We start from the raw sequence: 18,961 nt of genomic DNA, 5'->3' as shown, positions 1-18,961 counted from the left end.
GGCTGGCACAAGGCAAGGGAAAGCAAACATGAGCATGACGTGGTTACAGCATGCATTTTCCCTTTAAGTGTACGTAATTCTTATAAATATATATGTATGTGTATATGAGGAGGCATTTCTCCTCAGAAAGAGCAGCCAGGCACAGGGACGGGTTGCCCAGGGAGGTGGTCGAGTCACTGTCCCTGGGGGCGTTCAATGAAAGGTTGGACGTGGTGCTTGGGGACATGGGTTAGTGGGTGACAGTGGTGGTAGGGGGTGGTTGGACCTGATGATCTTGGAGGGCTTGTCCAACCTTAATGATTCTGTGATTCTCTATTTGCTGTTTTCTACAATATACATTGCGATATATGCATATTACTTTGTTGGACCTAATGAATGTACCTGTGTCAAACAAATCATTAACATGGTTTTGTGTAACATAGCAGAAAATGAGGCTTTCAGGTAAATGAAACTAGTGGTTGGACCAGGTGATCTTGGAGATCTTTCCCAACCTTAATGAGTCTCTGATATGTGTGTGTAGTCACCATCCCTGGAAGTCTTTAAAAGACGTTTAGATGTAGAGCTTAGGGATATGGTTTAGTGGAGGACTGTTAGTGTTAGGTCAGAGGTTGGACTTGGTGATCTTGAGGTCTCTTCCAACCTAGAAATTCTGTGATTCTGTGTATATATATGTGTGTGTATGTATATATGAAGGCAGTTGTGGACAAAAAAAGGCAAAACGTAGAATGCTGCTTCTTGTTCCTCCGAACGCAGCCAGCTAGCAGGCAACTGCCGCCCCACACCGCTTCCAGCGACCTTTACAGCAAGGCGCTGGCCATTTTAACACCTGAAGGCGCTGTGCGTGTGTGTGTGAGTGGGGAGGGGTAGGAAAGCAGCCCCGCCCCTAACCGCCCCTAACCGCCCCTAACGGCCCATGCCGCGCGCGCCCCCTCCGACCGTTGAGCGGCGCGCTCACGCCTCCCCTTCCCCTCAGGGGGGGCAGCGCCGCGCATGCGCGCCGCCGGCCCGTGCTGGCCGAGCCGGCCCCCCCCGTTCAAACAGGAAGGCGGACATGTTGGCGGCCGCCGCGCCGTGAGGTGAGCCGCCTCCCCGCCCGGCACCCGCGGGGGCGCAGCGCTCCCTCCCTCTTTTTTTTTTTTTTTTTATTCGTATTTTTATTATTTTTTTTTTCTCATTTTTTTTTTTTACTCCCTGCAGGCTCGTGTCTTTCTGCACCTTCCCTCTCTCGGTGGTGGTGAGGAGGGAGAGCTGCCGCCCTCGGGACGCTGGCACCGACCCGCCGCCGGCTGCTGCTGCTGCGGGGCGACGACGACGACAACGACGAGGAGGAGGAGGAGGAAGAGGAGGAGGAGGAGGAGGAAGGAGCAGCAGCAGCAGCAGCCAGAACCGCTACGCTGGCTCTCAGGGCGCCTTCCCCGGCCGGCAGGATGCGGCTGCTGAGGCAGCGGGGCCCGAGCAGAGGAGGCAGGGAGAGGAAACCTGCGGCTGCACGGCGCTGAGGCGCCCCGGGGAGCGGGAGCGGGAGCAGGAGCAGGAGCAGGAGCTGGAGCTGGAGCAGCCCCCCTCGCCTCAGGGACTCACGGCTTGAAGGGAGCCCGCAGGGAGCGCGCCCCAGCCCGGCCTGGGCTGCGTGGCTTCTCTTTTGTGCGTGTTCCTCTTCTTTTTTTTTTTTTCCCTTTTCTTTTTTATTTTTAACCTTATTTTGCTCTGGGATAAAGGGGACCTTTCCAATCCCTGGAAACATGTCGACGGGGGAGAGCTTTGAGGCGCGGTTCGAAAAAATCGACGTGACTCTAAAGGACCCCAAGTCCGAGGTGAACGTGGACTGCTTGCTGGTGAGTAGGGACAGCTTGCTGGTCCCCGCAGCCGTCCGCCCCAAATTTCTTACCCTGTGGGACTGAATCTCCGGCTGCTGGCTGAGTCACTGCTCTGCTCCGCGCTGGTGTGTTGTTTACTCAGCGTTGAGCTATGGGCGCGTGAAGTTCTCTGCGAGGGAGAGTGGATTTCATGCCAAGGACGAGCTCGCCTGGTCCTGCCTCAGGCTTGTCATCCCTCTCACTTCACGCACCTTTCTCTGCTTCACCGACACCAGCGGACGCTTTGTGCAAAGCTGTAATTCCTCAGTGCCAGTCCCCTGTGCGAGCAAACGACTGTAAATAGCTTTGCTACCAATTCCCTGTCTGAAAGTGTTTACCCCTTTTAAGAGCGAAGTCCTCTCATGTTGTGGTTAAGCACTGCAGCACTGACTGCTTCCTTTTTAGCGTAGACGTTGGCAAGCACTAATGCCACGTAAAATACAGCTGAAAGATTAATACACCCTTGCAGGTGGCACGATAGTCACGGCAGAGGGGTTAAATGCATATCAAAAGAGTTGGTGTGCTGGGTGGACAATTGTCTGCTAATTGGCTCCCTACGTGATCATACCTGATGGTTCAGTGGCTCTCTGCAATGCTGTCAGTGTTGTAATTGCATCATAAGGAAGCAAAACACAACACTTCCTGACACAAAACCAATACCATTTGACAGTTGCTTGCACAAAAGTGAGTGGTACTTTAGTTCTGATTACAAAAGTGACTGCCAAATCCAGTCGATTTATTTGGGATGCAGATGGGTACCTTGTAAAGTGTAATTCTTACTTCTATGCCAAACCAGTGAATTTCTTTTCTTTGTAGGAAGTGATACAAGTTCGGAAGTGTGTAGGTGGGTCCCCTTCTTCCCCGTCTATTGCTGTCACAAAGAGAACAAGTAAATTGAATTGGTGCCTAGGATGAACTCCCCTGTTATGGGGGGACTGAGGGGTGGCGATGCTTCCTAATAGTCATTTTTAGTCTTCCCCTATACAGCTTTTACCAGGTAGCTCATGTAAGCCTAAAGCAGTGGAGAGGTGAAAAGAACCTCATGGAAGACTGCATAAGTGCATGACAGTGTGTACTCTGTCTAGCTTTTTACTGATTTGTGATGTTTGGAGGTGTTGACAGGTTCAAACTCCCTCCCTGGGTAAAAGCAGGGCCTCACGGATGTTGTTGCTGCTAAGGAAAGCGCGCTGCATCTTCCAGTTAACTTGCTGCTTTTGATCTAGTTTACATATCTTTCATCTTTGAGCCACAGCTAATGAGAACAGATCTGATGCTTAGGGTATACTTTGTCAGTTCTGATGACTTAGGACAGCACTGTCAAATCTTCTATTACACCCAGCCTCTATAGGCAGAAGTCAAGGGTATAAAATGAATTAAGAGGCCAGAGTTTTTGCATTAACCACGACTCAGTTTCCTAGTCTGTGTGTTGATGCTGGCGATACCTCGGGGGGGCCTTCCTACAGCAGTACTAATGAGCTTTCAGATATCAGGAATGCAGTTGATAGTATTTTTTAACTGTACTCCGTGATCTTTTAATCAGTTTAAGGATTTGCCCCTTTTCTGTTACTTTAGTCAGAATTTGGAGCTAAGCTGTAGTCATTTTGGGAATGAACTCATTGGGATGCTTCCTGTCATGCTTGTGTTAAGTTTTAGAACGTGTATTTGCGTCTCAGATCTTAAGAATGTCCTTTAAAAGGAGACTTGAGAAATTTTCTGGGATTTTTGGCATACCTTTGAGTGTTCTTTTAAAGGCAGATTCTTACATTACAGCCATCAGAATTATTTTTTTGTTAGCCCTAGTTACAGGTAAAGTTCTTTTACAACAAAAGTGCATATTCTAAAAAAAAAAAAAAAAAGCACGTGAACTATTAAGTTGCTTTTGTGTGTGTTTGGTCACTGTATCACTTTCTGGCTGGACTTTGATCTCTCATCAGTTCTAGGGCTCTTTTCTGCAGAACTGAAGTATGAAACCCCTTCTAAAGAGTTTAAGTATTTTATACCACTGCGTGGTAAGATTCACGCTACCGGTGTCATTCCTAGCTCAAGATATAAAGTATCTATTAAATTATCATAATCTGTTTGGGTGTGTTTTAAAGGAAGAAGTGCTTAGGTATAGATGTAATTGATCTGCACCTGAAGTATCTTTTAAGATGACCCCTCCTCCTCAGGCTAAGAAAACTTGTCAGTCTCTTGGCCCAGTACAAATACAAAGGAAACAAAAACAAGTTTATACAATCAGAGTCAATAAAAATGTTTATCCGATTTTATAACATCTTTAAAATCTAAACACCCCTTTTCCTTTGAGTAAAGGCGTGAATTGGTTTTACTTTTTCACTTCTCAGCAATGGTGTTAGGTAACTCATCGGAGTTGTAACATATGGCTGATAGAAAGCATCTATTGAACAGATGCTTTAAATTCAGCATCTGATATTCTATACATACAGGCTTAAAATGCTGGAGTTTCTTTAGTTTCAAGAAACATGCTTTTGGTTGGGAGGAGCAGTCTTAGCAATGCACTTGGTTTCTCCTAAGATAGTTCAGCTTTTTACTTCTACTCTTTAGCTTTATTTATCTTGTTTCCACTCTTGCTGTTACATTCCTCCATCCCTCATCAGCTTGTAGCCCCTGTAGAGTAGAAGGCAGGTATGGAATAAACTTCAAACCAGTTTTGTAACCCCCTTTTTTATTTTTTATTTTGTGGTGAATGTCATAAGCTAGCTTCTGTGTGCTAGAAGCATCCTAAATTTATATGTGAAGTAGTGTGAGAACAATAAGGAAAGACGGCTGGGGGAAGGGCAGGTGGGGAGAAGGTCTGCTAGAAAGGAAGGTGCATTACAGATTCAGGAAGGTGTGGGAGAGGAGCTGTGACAACAGAGCAAACGGAAGAGACCTAGTGAGGACTTCAATTTACATGGCGCAGGAAGGAAATTAATAAAGCTGAGGCACAGGAGGGAGAAGTGCATAAGAGAAAGGGAAAACAAACAGGGTTGTAATAAAAGCAAAGCCAGAAAACTGTAAGTTGCAACTGTTTAACTAAATTTGTTTGCATCTTTGTGACTTTTGCGGGCTTGATTTAGCACGAGGCTGGGAAATGATAGACAGGTTGTCCTTTGCATGAGCCAAGGGGAGGCCAGAGCCTGTGTTCCTGGTGAAGTATGTGCCGCAGCATCACGTAGTACTTCTCGCAACACGCCACGTCCTAGCGTTCTGTGCCTTGGAAAGACCTAATAAGGATCGTGAAGGCTGTGCTAGATGAGTTGTCACGCTGTAGGGTGTGTGACGGTCAGGTACTGGTGCATACCACTGGAGTGCTAAATGCAGATAAGGGCAATGTAATCACAGACTCATTAAGGTTGGAAAAGACCTTCAAGATCGTCTGGTCCAGCCATCCCCCTACTACTAATGTCACCCACTAAACCGTGTCCCTTTTATTTTCAGCTTAGTGTTCCATTAAAGCTGTTAAGCAGGAGAAAATAACAGTCACCGAGAATGCTTTTATGATTTTGGGATAACAACGTTGTTTTTTCTCGGTGCTCCTTGCTAAATTCTTGGAGTTTGTAGGCTTCCAGGTTTTGGAGAGTGGGGAGGAAGGGATATGATCTGTGGATGTACAGGGGCACATCTTGACCTGAGGCAGCTTATGCATGTGATTGATTGAAATGTAACTAGCAAAGTCTCATGAAGAAGTTTCTTGATGCTCTCTTTGCTCTGCTAACAACTCTGAAAGAGTCTTTCTATGTCTTATGTGGACACTCGAGTAATTTGGTTATTCAAACACTTTGTCAATTACTTGAGTAGTTGATTTTAAGACTTCGGATGGTCTCAGCCTTCAAAGCTGTCCTGTTTCACTTGCTCAGCAGTTTAGCTTCAAATCAGCTGGTAACAGTGAGTGCTGCTTATGACAAACTTGGTTTATCTAGTGTCTTCCGTTTTTTGTTCTAACAAAAATGCACAAGTGCAGACATTGATTCACCTGGTTTTCTTATGTCTAATTAATATTTGGACAGATGAATTCATGTTCATCTGTCTTGCATTGGAAGAGATGAGAAGATCTCATGCACTTTAGGATTTGGGGTTTAAATCTCTGTTGTTACTAAACCTCTTTTTATCTTCTCCACTTAAAACTTGTTGGAAAGCATTTTTGGAGACCTTGTGGTTAAAGACTTGGTAAATAAATGGGGAGGGCAGTAAAGAATGCAAGTCAAAGTACCTTTACTTCAGGAGCTATGTTGATGTGAAGTTAATGATAAAAGGTAAAATGCAACTGTAAGGTGGCTTTGGAAACACAAGAACTGCATTTGCATCTTAGGTTGTACCTTCTAGGAGTCTTGAATATTATGCAAGCCCCTAGAGAGTAGTAGTAAAGATGGTGGGACTATCACGTTAGCATTTGATTCACAGTGTATGGTCTTACACAAGAATTGTTAACTGAGTGATCCCTCTGCTTGTAATACTAGAGGCTGTAGGCATATAATTACTGTTTTTCCTGTAAAAAGTTTTAATCAGGAATAATAGGAAGTTGATCTTAAGACATGTTTCAGCAAGACCACTGGAGGAACAAAAAAACCACAAAAATAAAAACCTTTAATAGTTTGCTTACAAACATTTTTACTTGGAAAGAGCATTTACAATGTCCTTTCCCTGGCAACTGTGGAATATTTTTGTTTTTTGGGGGTGGCAGGAAGGAAGAGGGAAACACCTGGAATTTGTTTGCTGGACAAATTGAAAATCAACCTGTGGGTATGTAGTTCTTTGATTTTTATTTTATTTTTTTGGAAGACGATAGCTTTGGGAGCCACTTGTTGAGAACTTAATAAATATTTAGGAGCTCTAGGACCAAGTGATATTGGTAGCCTCACAGTTGGTGTTAGCAGAATTCCCTAGAATGTAATTTAACACTACATGAAAATAAAGTTGTTTTTTTTAGGTTTCTTACCAAGGAATACTGAGATGTTTATCTCAATACGGGATGTTTATCTTAAATTTGAGAGGTTCTGAAATATGTATTTAAAACCTTCTATTTCTCCTGACCTTTAGTTGATGCAATTTATCAAAACTCCTTTGTCATCAAGAAATTGCAGCTCTAAATGGGCATGCAGGAAAGCTGAACTTCCGTCTTTGAGAACAGAAACGGAGAATGTTTGAAAACTGTTCTGCCTCTGCCTTCATTTGTTCATTGAAGCAGCAATAAAGCCAGAAGGGTGATGAGACAATACTCATAAAGCTGTAAACGCTATGCAGGCAACACCCAATTATAGCACTTTTAAAAACAAGTGCAAATAGTACTGTCATCTTCCTCAGAAGTCTGCTGAGATACACATTCGGATAAACAGTGCTTGAACAAGAGCTGAAACATGATCTTCAGGGAAGTAAAAATGCTTTGGAGATCTTGGTGACTGCAGTGTTTTGCTGTGCTGAGACTCTTTGCTGTCTCGTAGTGTAATCTTCAGTCGGGTTTCTTCTTGAGCTTTTCAGTATGGATGGATATCCAACCAGCTGTGGTGCAGCACCATGCTGAGGTGCATCTTTAAGATGTTGAGGTTGCAGAAGTGGAGAGGCGATCTGGATAAGTAGCAGTTGCTCTGACTGGTTAGCTGCCTGTTCTGCTAAGGGAAAGCTGCCACAGGACCAGCACCAGCTGGTCAAAGCACAGGTCAAAGTCTATTCTGATACTCAAAATCTTGTAGTGCATGGGTTTTTGCTTACTGAAAGATTGCCACTCCCTGTCAATATTTATACAATGCTATGTCATGGGGACAGTCCTTAAAATCTTCTTTGTTGAAGGCTCTAATTTAAATCCGACTGCTGGCTTCTATATTTCAGCTTTCCCTCCTTAATTTCTCCAATGTGGTCATATTTCTTCAGCCTATGTAAAAGAAACAGAAAAATGTGAATGTTTTCTTTGTTTTTTTTAGTTGTGTGGTTCAAGATGGTGCAAAGACACGATTCCTGGAAACCTCTGTAGAAAACACTAGACAAACTAAGGCTTTATTTTGGATTGTGGTTTGGAACTACCTAAATGCCTGTCTAGGTTGTGTATATCTGGTCTACAGAACTCGTAATTGATCTAGAAATACAAGTGGGACAACTACTTGCTTTTCCTACAGATCTTCACGAATTGTAATATTCCCTTCAGAAACAAGGAATTAAGAAATTCTTGAATTCTAATACTCGGGCAACTATTGACGAGTAATCTTGTCCTCTTTCCCTCTTAAAAGCTGTTAAGTATTCAGTTATTGCTGCGTAGTGTTCAAATAAGTTAAATGCCAAGACATGAATATATTCAGAGAAAACTGCTATTTCCTGATAAAGTCTAGTGAAGTTAGATATCCCCACATAAACTGCATTAATTAAAAAAAAAAAAAAAAAAAGACTGTTTTCCCATGTAGTCACCAACTGCTACTGTTTCTCCAGAAGTTGGGTTTCTTCTTTAGCAAATAATGGCAAAAGAAAGCCTTGACTATGCAAAACAAAAGTCCCTCACGTCTGGCTTGTGCTTTCTAAAGAAGGGAAGGTCAGAAGCTTCTCTCATCATCTTGACATTTAAGGTAGGAAATTCTCACTGGTTTTAGTGTTAGGGGAAGATACGTTTTTCAGAAGATGACTGCTAGGATTTCTGTAATTGCCATGGTAGTTGCTTGAGATAGGAAAGCATGAGGGAAGAATGGATGGTCAGGGCCAATTTTGTGTTGGTCACTGTTGGATGATACTGAGTTTGTGTTTAAAGAAAATGGAGCTCTTGAGGTGAAAACCTTTTTCCTTTTTTTTCCAAATCAGTTAATTTGGAAAATGATTTTGAAGTCTGTGTTTACCACATTCGATATGTGCACAGAAGGGACCTCTGGAGGTCATCTTGTCCCTCCCCTTCTCACACAGGGCCGCCTGGGGCCACTTGCCCAGGGCTGCAACCAAATGGCTTCGGACTCTCTCCAGGGATGGAGACTCCATAATCTCTCTGGGAAGCCTGCGTTTTGCTGTTTGGCAGCAACATTTTTACTTCGTTGATGCTCCAGAAGAGGAGAATAAAATTCACTGAAACTAAACAGGAAAGTCACGGGTGCTCATCTTGCATTTGTTTGAATGGACGCCTCATTTTCTAAGCGGTTGAGCCTTGTTAATGCAGTCAGAAAATCTCTCTGGAGCCTGAATCTTTTTCTTCTGAAAGGTATCTCCCAAAAAAAGACTAGAAGAACCTTCCCGCATGGAGGCAACTGTAGAATTGGAGACTTTGTGCATAAGGGTGATCACCTGAGGGGGAAGCTACTGTAAACTAGTAAGCTCGTTACATTTAATTTGTGACTGCAGTTGAAAGAGCTCAGATGTAATTCTTTTTCCTGTTGGAGGGAAAAAGGGTAAAAATAATAATAAAAAAGAAAAAGTTGCCTTGCTCTGATGTCAGATTTACGCTCCAGCAGTGCCACCTCAGTTCGTGATTGTGACCTGTTGCACTTCTGTATCTGAGTGTATGCATCACGCTGCTTCTGACAAGAGGTGAGGGAGGTTATGTAGGGCTTTCCCCTTCTTGGTAGGGGAACGTGAAGGGCTTTGATGCTAATGGGGCAGGAACCTTCCATCCCTGGGGCGTAGGCAGAAGGGGAGGAGAGGCTGAATGTGGTAGAAGCTCAAGTGCCACGTATCAGTGCAACAAGTGGCATGTTCGCGCCGTGTGGGTGTCAGTCCAGCATGCTCATTTCACGCTTGATGTCTGGAGCACATCTGACTGCAAGTCTGGAGTGATGCTGTTTTCAAAAAGGACTTTTGGAGGGAGGAAACTTCTCTGACCAGGAGATGATAGAGTAGAAGTGGATGTAGAAGATCCCACAGGGAAGAGAGGGACTGTAGGTAGGAGAAAGAGTTCATGCTGGTTACAGTTCCTCCATGCCTTTCATCACAGATGTCAGGTTGCACAGAACAACACAAGGTAGAATGTAAAGCTGATGCTGAAAACAGGTAATACTGGTGCCTTGCAACTGTGTCTGGGTTTTATATTCGACATCCTTGCTGAAAGGGGCAGTGGGATTGAGTGCACCCTCAGCAAGCTTACTGATGACACCACGTTGAGTGATGTGGTCAACACACTGGAGGGCAGGGATGCCATCCAGAGGAAGCTGGATGGACTTTAGAGGTGAGCCAACACGTCTTTGGGCTGTTATCCTCCTTAAACTCCAGTTACTACTAATTCACCTGCCAGCAAACTGGTGACGTGGTTTGGTTTGGCCCAGGGATCATTCAAACAGCTCTGAATAACCTGGTGTAAAGGGTGTAACTCGCAACTGCATACTATCTATTCTCCTGTATGTGTACAAGGCTGAAAATGGTGCCAGCCAAGTGATAGACTTGTTAGGGTTTGAAGCTTTTGCCTTGCTGGCAACAATTATCACAGCTTTTGGAACAGGAGCTGTTGTTGCTAACACCAGCAGAGCAAAGAGAGCAACGCAAGTGACAAGATGCCCATTAGGGGCGATGGAGTGAAAGTTGAACTGTTGATGCAAAGTGTCTGTGTGTTTTTTTTTTTTTTTTTGTTTTTTTTTTTTAACTCCTCCCCATCAAAGTACACCGAATTTGGAGTTGGAGATGTCATTAAGAAGTGAGGCTTCCTCTGTAGAGCACAGATACACATCCTGGAAGAGCTTTCGTCTTTGACAAAAATGCTCTTGCCTATTTTAAGCCTTGCTCAGGCCCAACAAACTTCATGCAGTTTCTGGACATAGCATAGCTCTAAAGCGTTTGGAGATGGTTTTGGCTTTTAAAATCCAAAACAGCTGCTGGAGGGATCTTCAGGTCTGGTCACACCACGATTCCAGGAAAGCTGTGAAGGCCCTCACCATATTCAGGAGAATTTGGGGGTATCTATCTAAAGAATAGAATTGTAACATGCAGAAGCTCTTGTACCAAGGAACTTGCACGCTCAGAGGTCTTTGTTGGTTCCACTTGATGCCTAGGTTTGGAATTTGGAAAGGACTAAAACTTACTTTTGTCTCTAAGAGATCACAGTTCTTGGTAAGTTCACGGGAAAATAGAGTCAGAGAAATATGAATTCCAGGGGAATTTTTTGATATACCCTTTTTCACTTCAGTTTGAACTCATACAAATGATCAGGAATAAATAAAATGATTCAATTAGAACTTTGTATTTGCAGGTCAAGAAGTTTTTTCCCAATTTTCAGATGCCATGGGAACATAAACTTAATTTTTCAATTTAAAAATTGACCAGAATAGGCAGCTAAAGACTTGCCTTCAAATTGGGCTGTCTTGCGAGAGGTTGGTTAGTTGTCCGAAACAGAAAATGTAAGACGTCAGACCTTGCTGATGTTGAATCACTCAACAGAACTTCCCTGCCAGTTGTGTTGGGTTAATCACATTTTGTGGGAGAAAATAACAGTATCCGAGAGGAGTGTGTGTTTGAAGCAAGCAGGGTGGAAGGGTAAGCTTTCTCCAGTACAAGGAGTTAGCAGTGTTTATGTTTAATTTAAAAATTCGTCTCATGAAGCGATGGGTTAGGAAAAGCGCGTGTGGGAGGGAATGAAATATGACTGGCAGCTTTTGAGAATTACTTTTAGAAGTGCTGTTTTCACAGTACATTTAACTGTTCTCCCTGGGGAGTTGCAATCAACTGTTTTCATAGCCATGGAGAAAGACAACCTTTAAAAACAAACAAAAAACTTGCAACTTTGTCTAACCATAGTTTTAAGCTTTAGGTCAGCCTTCTGTAGGTTGATCTTACTTTCCATGGAAGGTATCATGATAAACAAATGTTTTTCAGGTACAATGAAAACCAGCTTTTCCATCCTGGAGCTACAGAAATGAGCTATTTCATTAGTAAGCCTCCCTTCTTTCTCCAGAAGAAAGTGTAAGAAGTGTTAGCCAAAAGAGCTTCTGCTGAAGTTGGGCGAGACACCTGCCTCTTCAGCTCTGCAAAATACTGCTTTTGGAATTCCAGGGCACTTTAATACTGGGGGAGGATGTCTGTTATCAAGATCTCATTCTTCGTTGTTTGACTAAGTTAATTGCAGTTTCACTTCTGCTGCAGAAGAAGCGATCTTCTGATGGGAAGAGGATGGGAGAACAGTTGGGGAGGTGACAACGGAAGTCGTTTTGTCGATAATGCCAATCCTGTCTGTTCTTAAGCTCTCAAGTTAACGTAATTCTTAAATACTCATGGTGAATATATTTGCCTACCGTAAATTACATCACTCTTGCTGATTTTGGGGAATAAATGCTTATTCATTTGACTTTGAGATTGTGCAAAGTGGATCATTCCACTTAAATACTCTTACTTTTCCAAGTACCAATCAAATATCAAACCTGAAGTTGAAATGCAAGTTGGTGTGCAATATTGTTCTTCTTTCTCCTTCTTAGTAAATGAAGTATCAACCCATGGAGAGCATCAGTGCAATATCAAACTCTGATGCTGCTTTTGTGTTCTGCACTTAGTTTTATTCAGTTTTCACGGGCAAGGATGGTGGTAGGGGGATGAAAACAACAAAAAAAACCTTTTGTTTAGAAGGAAGCCGTGTCTGTAAGATACAAATATGAACACAAGTTTTGGAAAACAGAAATTAGGAAGATTATAATTAAAGATGACTTTGGGACTTGAGTCATTTGGTTGGCCTGTGGTGACTTAAGTTAGGGTTGTCCAGTTTTCTTAAGCTTTCTGTGAGACTGCGTTTCATTTCTCCATCCAGCTCCTAAAATAAGGAGGTACTGGTTTTTTTCCAGCTGTAGGTTTGATGGTGTGGAGGCAAGCTGCTGGTTGTACTCTTTTAAGAGACCATGGTACTACCAATGTCATGTCCCTGTGTAGTTGGAAGCAGACATCAAGCTTCTAGTACCCATGTGGCAAATAGTAAGGACAAAAAAAACCCTGAGGACTTTTTAAACAGATCGAAAGGAAGATGTGAAACTGTTTATATCATACCAACAAAGATGCGGTGTTAAACTGTACTATTTTTATAGCAGAGTTTTAACTAACTCTAAGCCATTGCTTCCAGATTGTTAAGTAGAGTTAGCATTGTATTTTCTTTAGTTATCAGTGATAAATAAGGGAAACAAACTTATTTGTATGTAGCTATGGCTTCCAGATATGGCTTTTAAGTAAACTAGTTTCTTCTTGATTTAGCACATGAGCCTAAAAACTGCTTTGCTTCAGTATAATAGAAGTAAACGTTTATGATGCCGTTTGGTTTTAGAAGCATGGGAACTTTGATGTTCATAATGTGGCTGACAAGTCTTAAACTTTGAATAGATTATCCTAGGGGGTTATTGTATTGGGTGGGGGGAGAACTGGAGACAAATCAAGCAAGAGCTTCATGAAAGTTCAGTTCAGTACCACTTGACTGAGCTGTCTGTTGTATGTGTATGTCAAGGTGTTAATATTAAGATGTATGCATCTTAAACTGCAATTAAATTTACAAACCACAGCATCCAGTGCTTAGGTGATAATGCTCGGTGGTATACTAGGAGGCTGCTCCTGTTTGCCATGGTTTCCAGTAGTGTAAAGAGGGAAGGGGAAAAGATCACTGAAATGTTTCATTGACCTAAATAGTTCTTGGGGGTTGCAATAAATACAGTTCATTAGTTCTCTGAAAGGCTACTTCTTAGCCTTACGTTTTGAGTATGTAGTAGTTTTTCCTACCTTAACGAGGTCATATACGTGCAATTCTTGCTTTACTTTTGCTTCGCTGCTTAGTCTTTTTCACAGGTTTCAAGGAAAGCCTCTCTGTGGAAAGTTTAGTTTGAGATCTTTAAATAAATGCTAGTTGGCTAGAAATAAAAAAATGTTTGGAACATTCATGGTACTTCATGTATTCGTGATTGAAAATAAGACGAAATTCAGACATAAAAGCTGTGTGTTTTTTAAATAAAAAAATAAAATCCTCCAAATTTGATTGAACTACTTTATTTTTCAGAATAATGCTTAGGAGTTTTAGTTCTCAGTACTGTGAAATTATAATTTCCTACTTGAGATTTTGTTAGGAAGAGTTACGTTGAGAATATTTCTATATATTGTTGATATGATCCACAAAATAGCAAATGATTCAGATAGTACCATGTTCCTATATATATATATCTATATAATGTAGAAATATATATATATATATAGATATATTTGAATTAGGGTTAGTTGTCATGAGCTGTCTAATATATTATTTTTAAAGAATCTCAAGATTAGTAAACATGTGCAGTGTTTCATGTCTTGGTTTTCCATTTCTTTTTCTAGCTTTGGTTACAAAGCCTCAGAGAAGTTCTTGAATGTCAGTGCAACAGTGTTTTCAGCAGCGCAAGTTAGCCTGTGTGGTTAGTGTGTGCATGTATGTATGAGTTGTTCCCAGGCAACATCATGCAGGATATGATATTCATGCTAATCAGCACAATGTGCATATCATTTATCTTGTAACGTCAGGTTTGGTTGGGGAAAAAAAAGTGAAGAAAACCTTTAAGTCTAATGGCATGAAGAGATAAAGGAAACTGAACCACAGAATGAATACATAATTCTAGTTTCTAAATGGACAAAAAAAAATGAACTGCTGCAACTGTTAGATGAAAAATACTTCAGAAAAATATTTATTAGCACCCGACTGGAAACTACAAATTGCAGTTGTCTGAATTAATAAATGCAGTAGAAAGCTCCTGGGCAGTTAATTTTTTTTGGTCACATTTAATACTTCTCAAATGAAGATGAAGACTCTGGAAGCAGGAATAAAACATTCCCAGGATTTAAACCTACAAGTTCAAATTTTCCATTTGGGTTGGGAAAAGTTCTCTACTAAGCTGTAGACATTTCCAAAATGATCAGGAGCTAGAGTTCTTCTGCACTTGGTAAGTTTTGACTCATTTTTGTCTTTCTTCCATCTGATAGATGACCACAGGTGAGAAGTTGCTTAATTAGTGTGTAACTCTCCAAATTAAGAGTTGGCATAGAGCAAAAGTTTTCAGTAAATAGGGTATCATCCTCTCACCTGTATTACTACCTGGTATCTTTCTGATAGAGCCCTAAAAATTGGGGAAAAAACAAACAAACATGGGGGGGAAGCCCAGACTCTTAACTTCAAATATAATTTTTCTCAACGGATTTTTATGCAGTGATAAACATTATAGGTACTAGAGATTGATTCTAGAGTTTTGTTTTTACAATCCCAAAGGTGCTACAGGTTTACAGCTGCAATCCCCAGGTAGAGGAAGGCCAAGACAGTCCTGCTGCAATGGCTTCTTGAGTCTTGTTTGTAAGTCAGTGCTTAGCACCAAGACTGCCCTCGTGCTTCACACAGTGGCTGTAGTTTTTAGATAGATGCTTTTTAAAGTTTACCTTCCTTTTCTATATGTTTATTTCTCAGGGGGTAGTATCATGATTAGCAGGAAAAGATACTAGATAAAATAAAAAGGAATCAGGAAAACGCATTGGGAAGAGCAATTGAAATTCCAGCTACTGCTTTAGGTCTTGTCTCAGTTGCAGTTATGAAGGGTGTTAGTGTCCTCCGTTCTCTTTTGAAGAACGCAACTGCTCCTATGCTTGCTATGCTAGATAAGCAGTTTCAAGGATGTTACTGTGGTGTGTGGCAGGGAAGAGAGGTTACATCAGGGTATCTCTTAGTCAGCCTTTTGCCATCAGCTTTGCATTTTGACCAGGTCAGACCACAATGTGCTGGTAGTTGCTTCTTCACAGAACTGGAGATGTAAGCCTTGTTTATCTTTTAAGACACTCACAGGTGTTCATTTTCCTTCCTACAGAAAGATTTTTTCCTATAGAAATTTATTCTGAGGATGGTATAGGAAATGCAATATCCTGTGCCAGTACAATATCTTCTGGCTTTGCTGTTTTTGTTGGTGTCTTTGGCGTTTCAGCAACTAAAATCGTATTTTTGACTTGCTTACAATATTGAATGATGTCTGGAGGCAGAGTTAGTCAGATTGTGGGATCTTCAGAAGATGGTTTTCAGCTGTTAATCTTAACATTTATGGAGAAACAGCACGTGAGAATTTGAAACTATTCCACTCAGCTCTTTTTCTAAACTTTCTTCCTCTTGTCTTCTGACAGCCATGAACTTTTCGTTAGGTTTTCAGAAGAACGTACCTATTTGTGGATGGGTTTGGTTTGAATCTTGATGTTGATCTCCTGGTCTTCTCGTATTTCCTTACAGCAACATGTGCAAATGTAGTTGTATTTTGGTGAAATAATCATCTTTTAAACTTGCATTCTCATTTAAGATTTGCTTAAAAGCCGAATTTTATAAACTGGACTAAGAATGATCTTTCTAGGTGTAACTGGAGTAGGATTTTTTTCAATGAGGTAAGATTCTCTGTAAGAGTTTGGGTTTGTAGTGTCGTAGTTTGATAGGCAGAGAGGAGAAAGTCATTAAAAAAGGATCAGTTCACATGCTTGTGTATGTTAAATCTAAACTGGAAGGAAGCTCCAGACATTTGAATGTGATATGATCTTAAAAGCTGATCCACACTGACTCAAAAAAGAGAATCTGTTGATTTTATTTGCTGCAAGTCCTATTGGTATGTGGTATCTTGGTTCTTTTATATGGCACTGTCAGATGAAATGTAACAGTGCTTGTCTTCTTTGTAAATTATTTGAAGCCTAGAGCTCTGCATTATGAACTACTTGAACTTTTTCAAATGCAAAGGACTGGCTTATTCTCACTTCCTCAGTTTTAGGTCCTTCTTATTTCTCATGCTTAGCAAACAATTAAAAAAAAAAAGTGAATCAAAATGAAAGCGATAGGTCAGGGGTTTTTTTGGTTGCCTTTCAGGTTTAGCTGCATGGGATGTGTCTCTGCGTTTATACAGAATGCATCCACACACGTTTCCTGCTGCTAGGCCTCTCCTAAAGCTGAGTGGCTTTTTTGCTCTTCTAAACCAAATCGTGTACCAGTAATTCAGAATATAGTGAACTTGAAATGACAGAGTTAATTTCCAGGCCAGTACATTTTGGTTGAGCACCACAAAAGACTTGTTTCTTAATTTCCTCTGAAGTCAATGGATTCTGAGGCAAGGTAAGTATGTTCAATGATAAAATGGCTGTGGCTGGTGACAAGCAGCTGTTTCCAAAATGATCAACTGTGTACATGTATATATTCTGTGTAATTCTTCAGAAATGCCTTTGTGGTCCAGCAGGGACTTCTGGCAGGTGAAGTGCAGGAAGCCTGAAGGAAAGCGTAAATCTGACTTGTTGAGGTGATGCTACTCCTTGTTAACTATGTTCTGGGATCTCACTTGTTGATACTTTCTAGTGTTTAGAATTTGGGAACCTGCTTTGCCAGGTGTTTTCCGAGAGTGCACAGAGTTCACATGGATTGGCGGTGGCAGACATCACTGGACATGGCTTTTGAACTGCTTTTACACAGCAGTTACCTACAACGCGCCCTTTCACGTAGGTTGCCAAGAGAATAGTATGCTTTTCATTGTCTCTCCTAGATTGGGTGCTGGGAAAACGCTTTCGTAAGATGCTTTCTTTTCTAGGAAAGTAATTATTAAGTAGTTTGACACGAGTCAAATGTAGCCTTTCATTAGCTTCCAATGCGTTATGTAGAAAACATGCCTTCGTCACTTTTGCTCTGCGCTTAACGAGAAAGTAAATGGCACATACTCAAAGCAGTCTGTGGGATGGAGGAACAGAAAATGTAACAGAAATGTTCATGTGCTCTGATTTATTTCATGACTGGCTTATATGGTGCGACAGAAGTATTGCTTGCCTTCATCTCCTGTAGAGATTAACATAATCAGCCCAAGCTCAGCCGTGCTCCCTTGTAAGGACAGGCAGGAGAGACTTTGACAGGATTCCATGGTAGTGGCAGTGCTCCAGGCAGCCCTGGCTCTCTTTCCGCTTGGGCTAAGATTTGTTTTCTACCCTTTTCTAAATCTGAAAGGAAATCATGCCTTTGGAGGATATGGATCCATCTACTGCATCTTCTTAGGGGGGAAGTGCTTTTCCCAGGTTTTGAAGTGCTCTCTGTGGGGAGAACAATACAGGGGAGGAGTTGATGTACTCTACTCTTTAATATCAGTGCAGCTGGAGAAACATGTTGGAATAACTTTTTTCCATCTGTTTCTTAGCATTTTGTCCCTACAATAGCAGTACTTGGGGTAAATATCCAGTGTAGCACAAGTTGGATACCGCTGTTTGACAATGTTTTGCTGTCTGTCTCATGGTTGAGCAGCTCTATTGGAAATGTGTCTCATGCTTGAGCGACTGTACTGGAAATTTTGGTATATGACGCCATTGGCTTTAGCTTCCTTAAGCATGAGTCTCAAGGCTTGAAAAAAAAATGTAGAAAAAGTTATTTGTACAATAAGTACAAACAACAAACTTGCAAGCCTAATATGTCATCTCAGGGACTTAGTTTCTAATTTAGACGAAAGTGTTGGGTACTACCAGTGAATTCCTAATAGTTCCCCTCATCTGGTAGTCTTGAAAAACTGTGCTTGAAAATCTCAGGTAAACTGACTTGTAAACTTGCTATGTTACATGTAATAAAACCCCTCCTGATTATCATGTGGGAAACTCAAAATTGCAAAAGACACCCTAAGCTTTGGTGGACAGCCTTGGTGCTGTTCTGTAATTGCAGTACTTGAATACGGAACCGTGTTTTCATGTAGCTTTTTAATGTTGGGAGTTGCACTTCTTTATTATTTGCAGTCCAGAGCACTCAGGATCTTAGTCCTGATTGTGCTGTGGTGTCAGGGTAAAAAGTTTTTAGAAGAAATTGGTCTTAAATAATGGTGAGATCCTACGTAAAAAAAAAAATAAATAAAATACTGGGATTTTGGGGTTTGCTAGTGAATGCAGAGGGCTCTACACTTGGAAGCTGTTATTGTTAATGACTTGGAAATACACTGGATGCTTAAGTGTATTTTCAAGTAGTTACTAGTGGCACTATCTGTCCGTGATGCCACTTTTTTCTTCATGTGGATTTTCAAAAAGCGAGTCTTTGTTTTTAATTGCTTAGTGGCAATGGGTAAGAAGTTGTATGTCCGTTTTATAAATTTAACGTATTGGATTCTTGAATCGAGAAGCTATTTGTTATCAGAAGAGCTTTGTTCAGTGTTAGTGGTGCAAATCCCTGAAAAAATGTGAATAACTTGCTGTTTTGTTGCTGTTAG

General features: G+C 41.4%; 2 protein-coding genes and 1 long non-coding RNA gene across 3 annotated transcripts in view; all 3 read left to right on the top strand.

Moving 5' to 3' along the window:
• The first annotated feature begins 985 nt into the window (after positions 1–985).
• Positions 986–1,626, top strand: LOC311430652 (uncharacterized protein). Its single transcript, XM_084507434.1, has 2 exons — positions 986–1,076; positions 1,198–1,626. The coding sequence occupies exons 1-2, from the start codon at positions 991–993 to the stop codon at positions 1,586–1,588; spliced, it is 477 nt and encodes a 158-aa protein (XP_084363560.1). The 5' UTR covers positions 986–990; the 3' UTR covers positions 1,589–1,626.
• ROCK1 (Rho associated coiled-coil containing protein kinase 1) overlaps positions 1,608–18,961 on the top strand; it is an 85,483-nt gene continuing 68,129 nt past the window's right edge. Inside the window, exon 1 of the mRNA XM_084507433.1 lies at positions 1,608–1,835. Coding sequence (XP_084363559.1) covers positions 1,743–1,835 — 93 coding nt within the window. The 5' untranslated portion in view covers positions 1,608–1,742. The remainder of the gene's footprint in view (positions 1,836–18,961) is intronic.
• LOC311432798 lies at positions 10,432–12,745 on the top strand. The gene is made up of 2 exons (XR_014690338.1): positions 10,432–10,856; positions 11,619–12,745. It is a non-coding gene; the product is annotated as an uncharacterized lncRNA (long non-coding RNA).

The sequence above is a fragment of the Aythya ferina genome (assembly GCF_964211825.1).
Source record: "Aythya ferina genome assembly, chromosome: 2".
Classification (NCBI taxonomy): domain Eukaryota; kingdom Metazoa; phylum Chordata; class Aves; order Anseriformes; family Anatidae; genus Aythya; species Aythya ferina.
The sequence above is the reverse complement of the archived record's forward strand: the minus strand, read 5'-3'. Positions and strand labels throughout refer to the sequence as shown.

Bases quoted from the DNA above. Each gene is read 5' to 3' on its own strand.
- LOC311430652 (XM_084507434.1), top strand. From the start codon at position 991: ATGCGCGCCGCCGGCCCGTGCTGGCCGAGCCGGCCCCCCCCGTTCAAA. The intron at 1,077-1,197 runs GTGAGCCGCCTC...TACTCCCTGCAG, and splicing joins GGCGGCCGCCGCGCCGTGAG to GCTCGTGTCTTTCTGCACCT.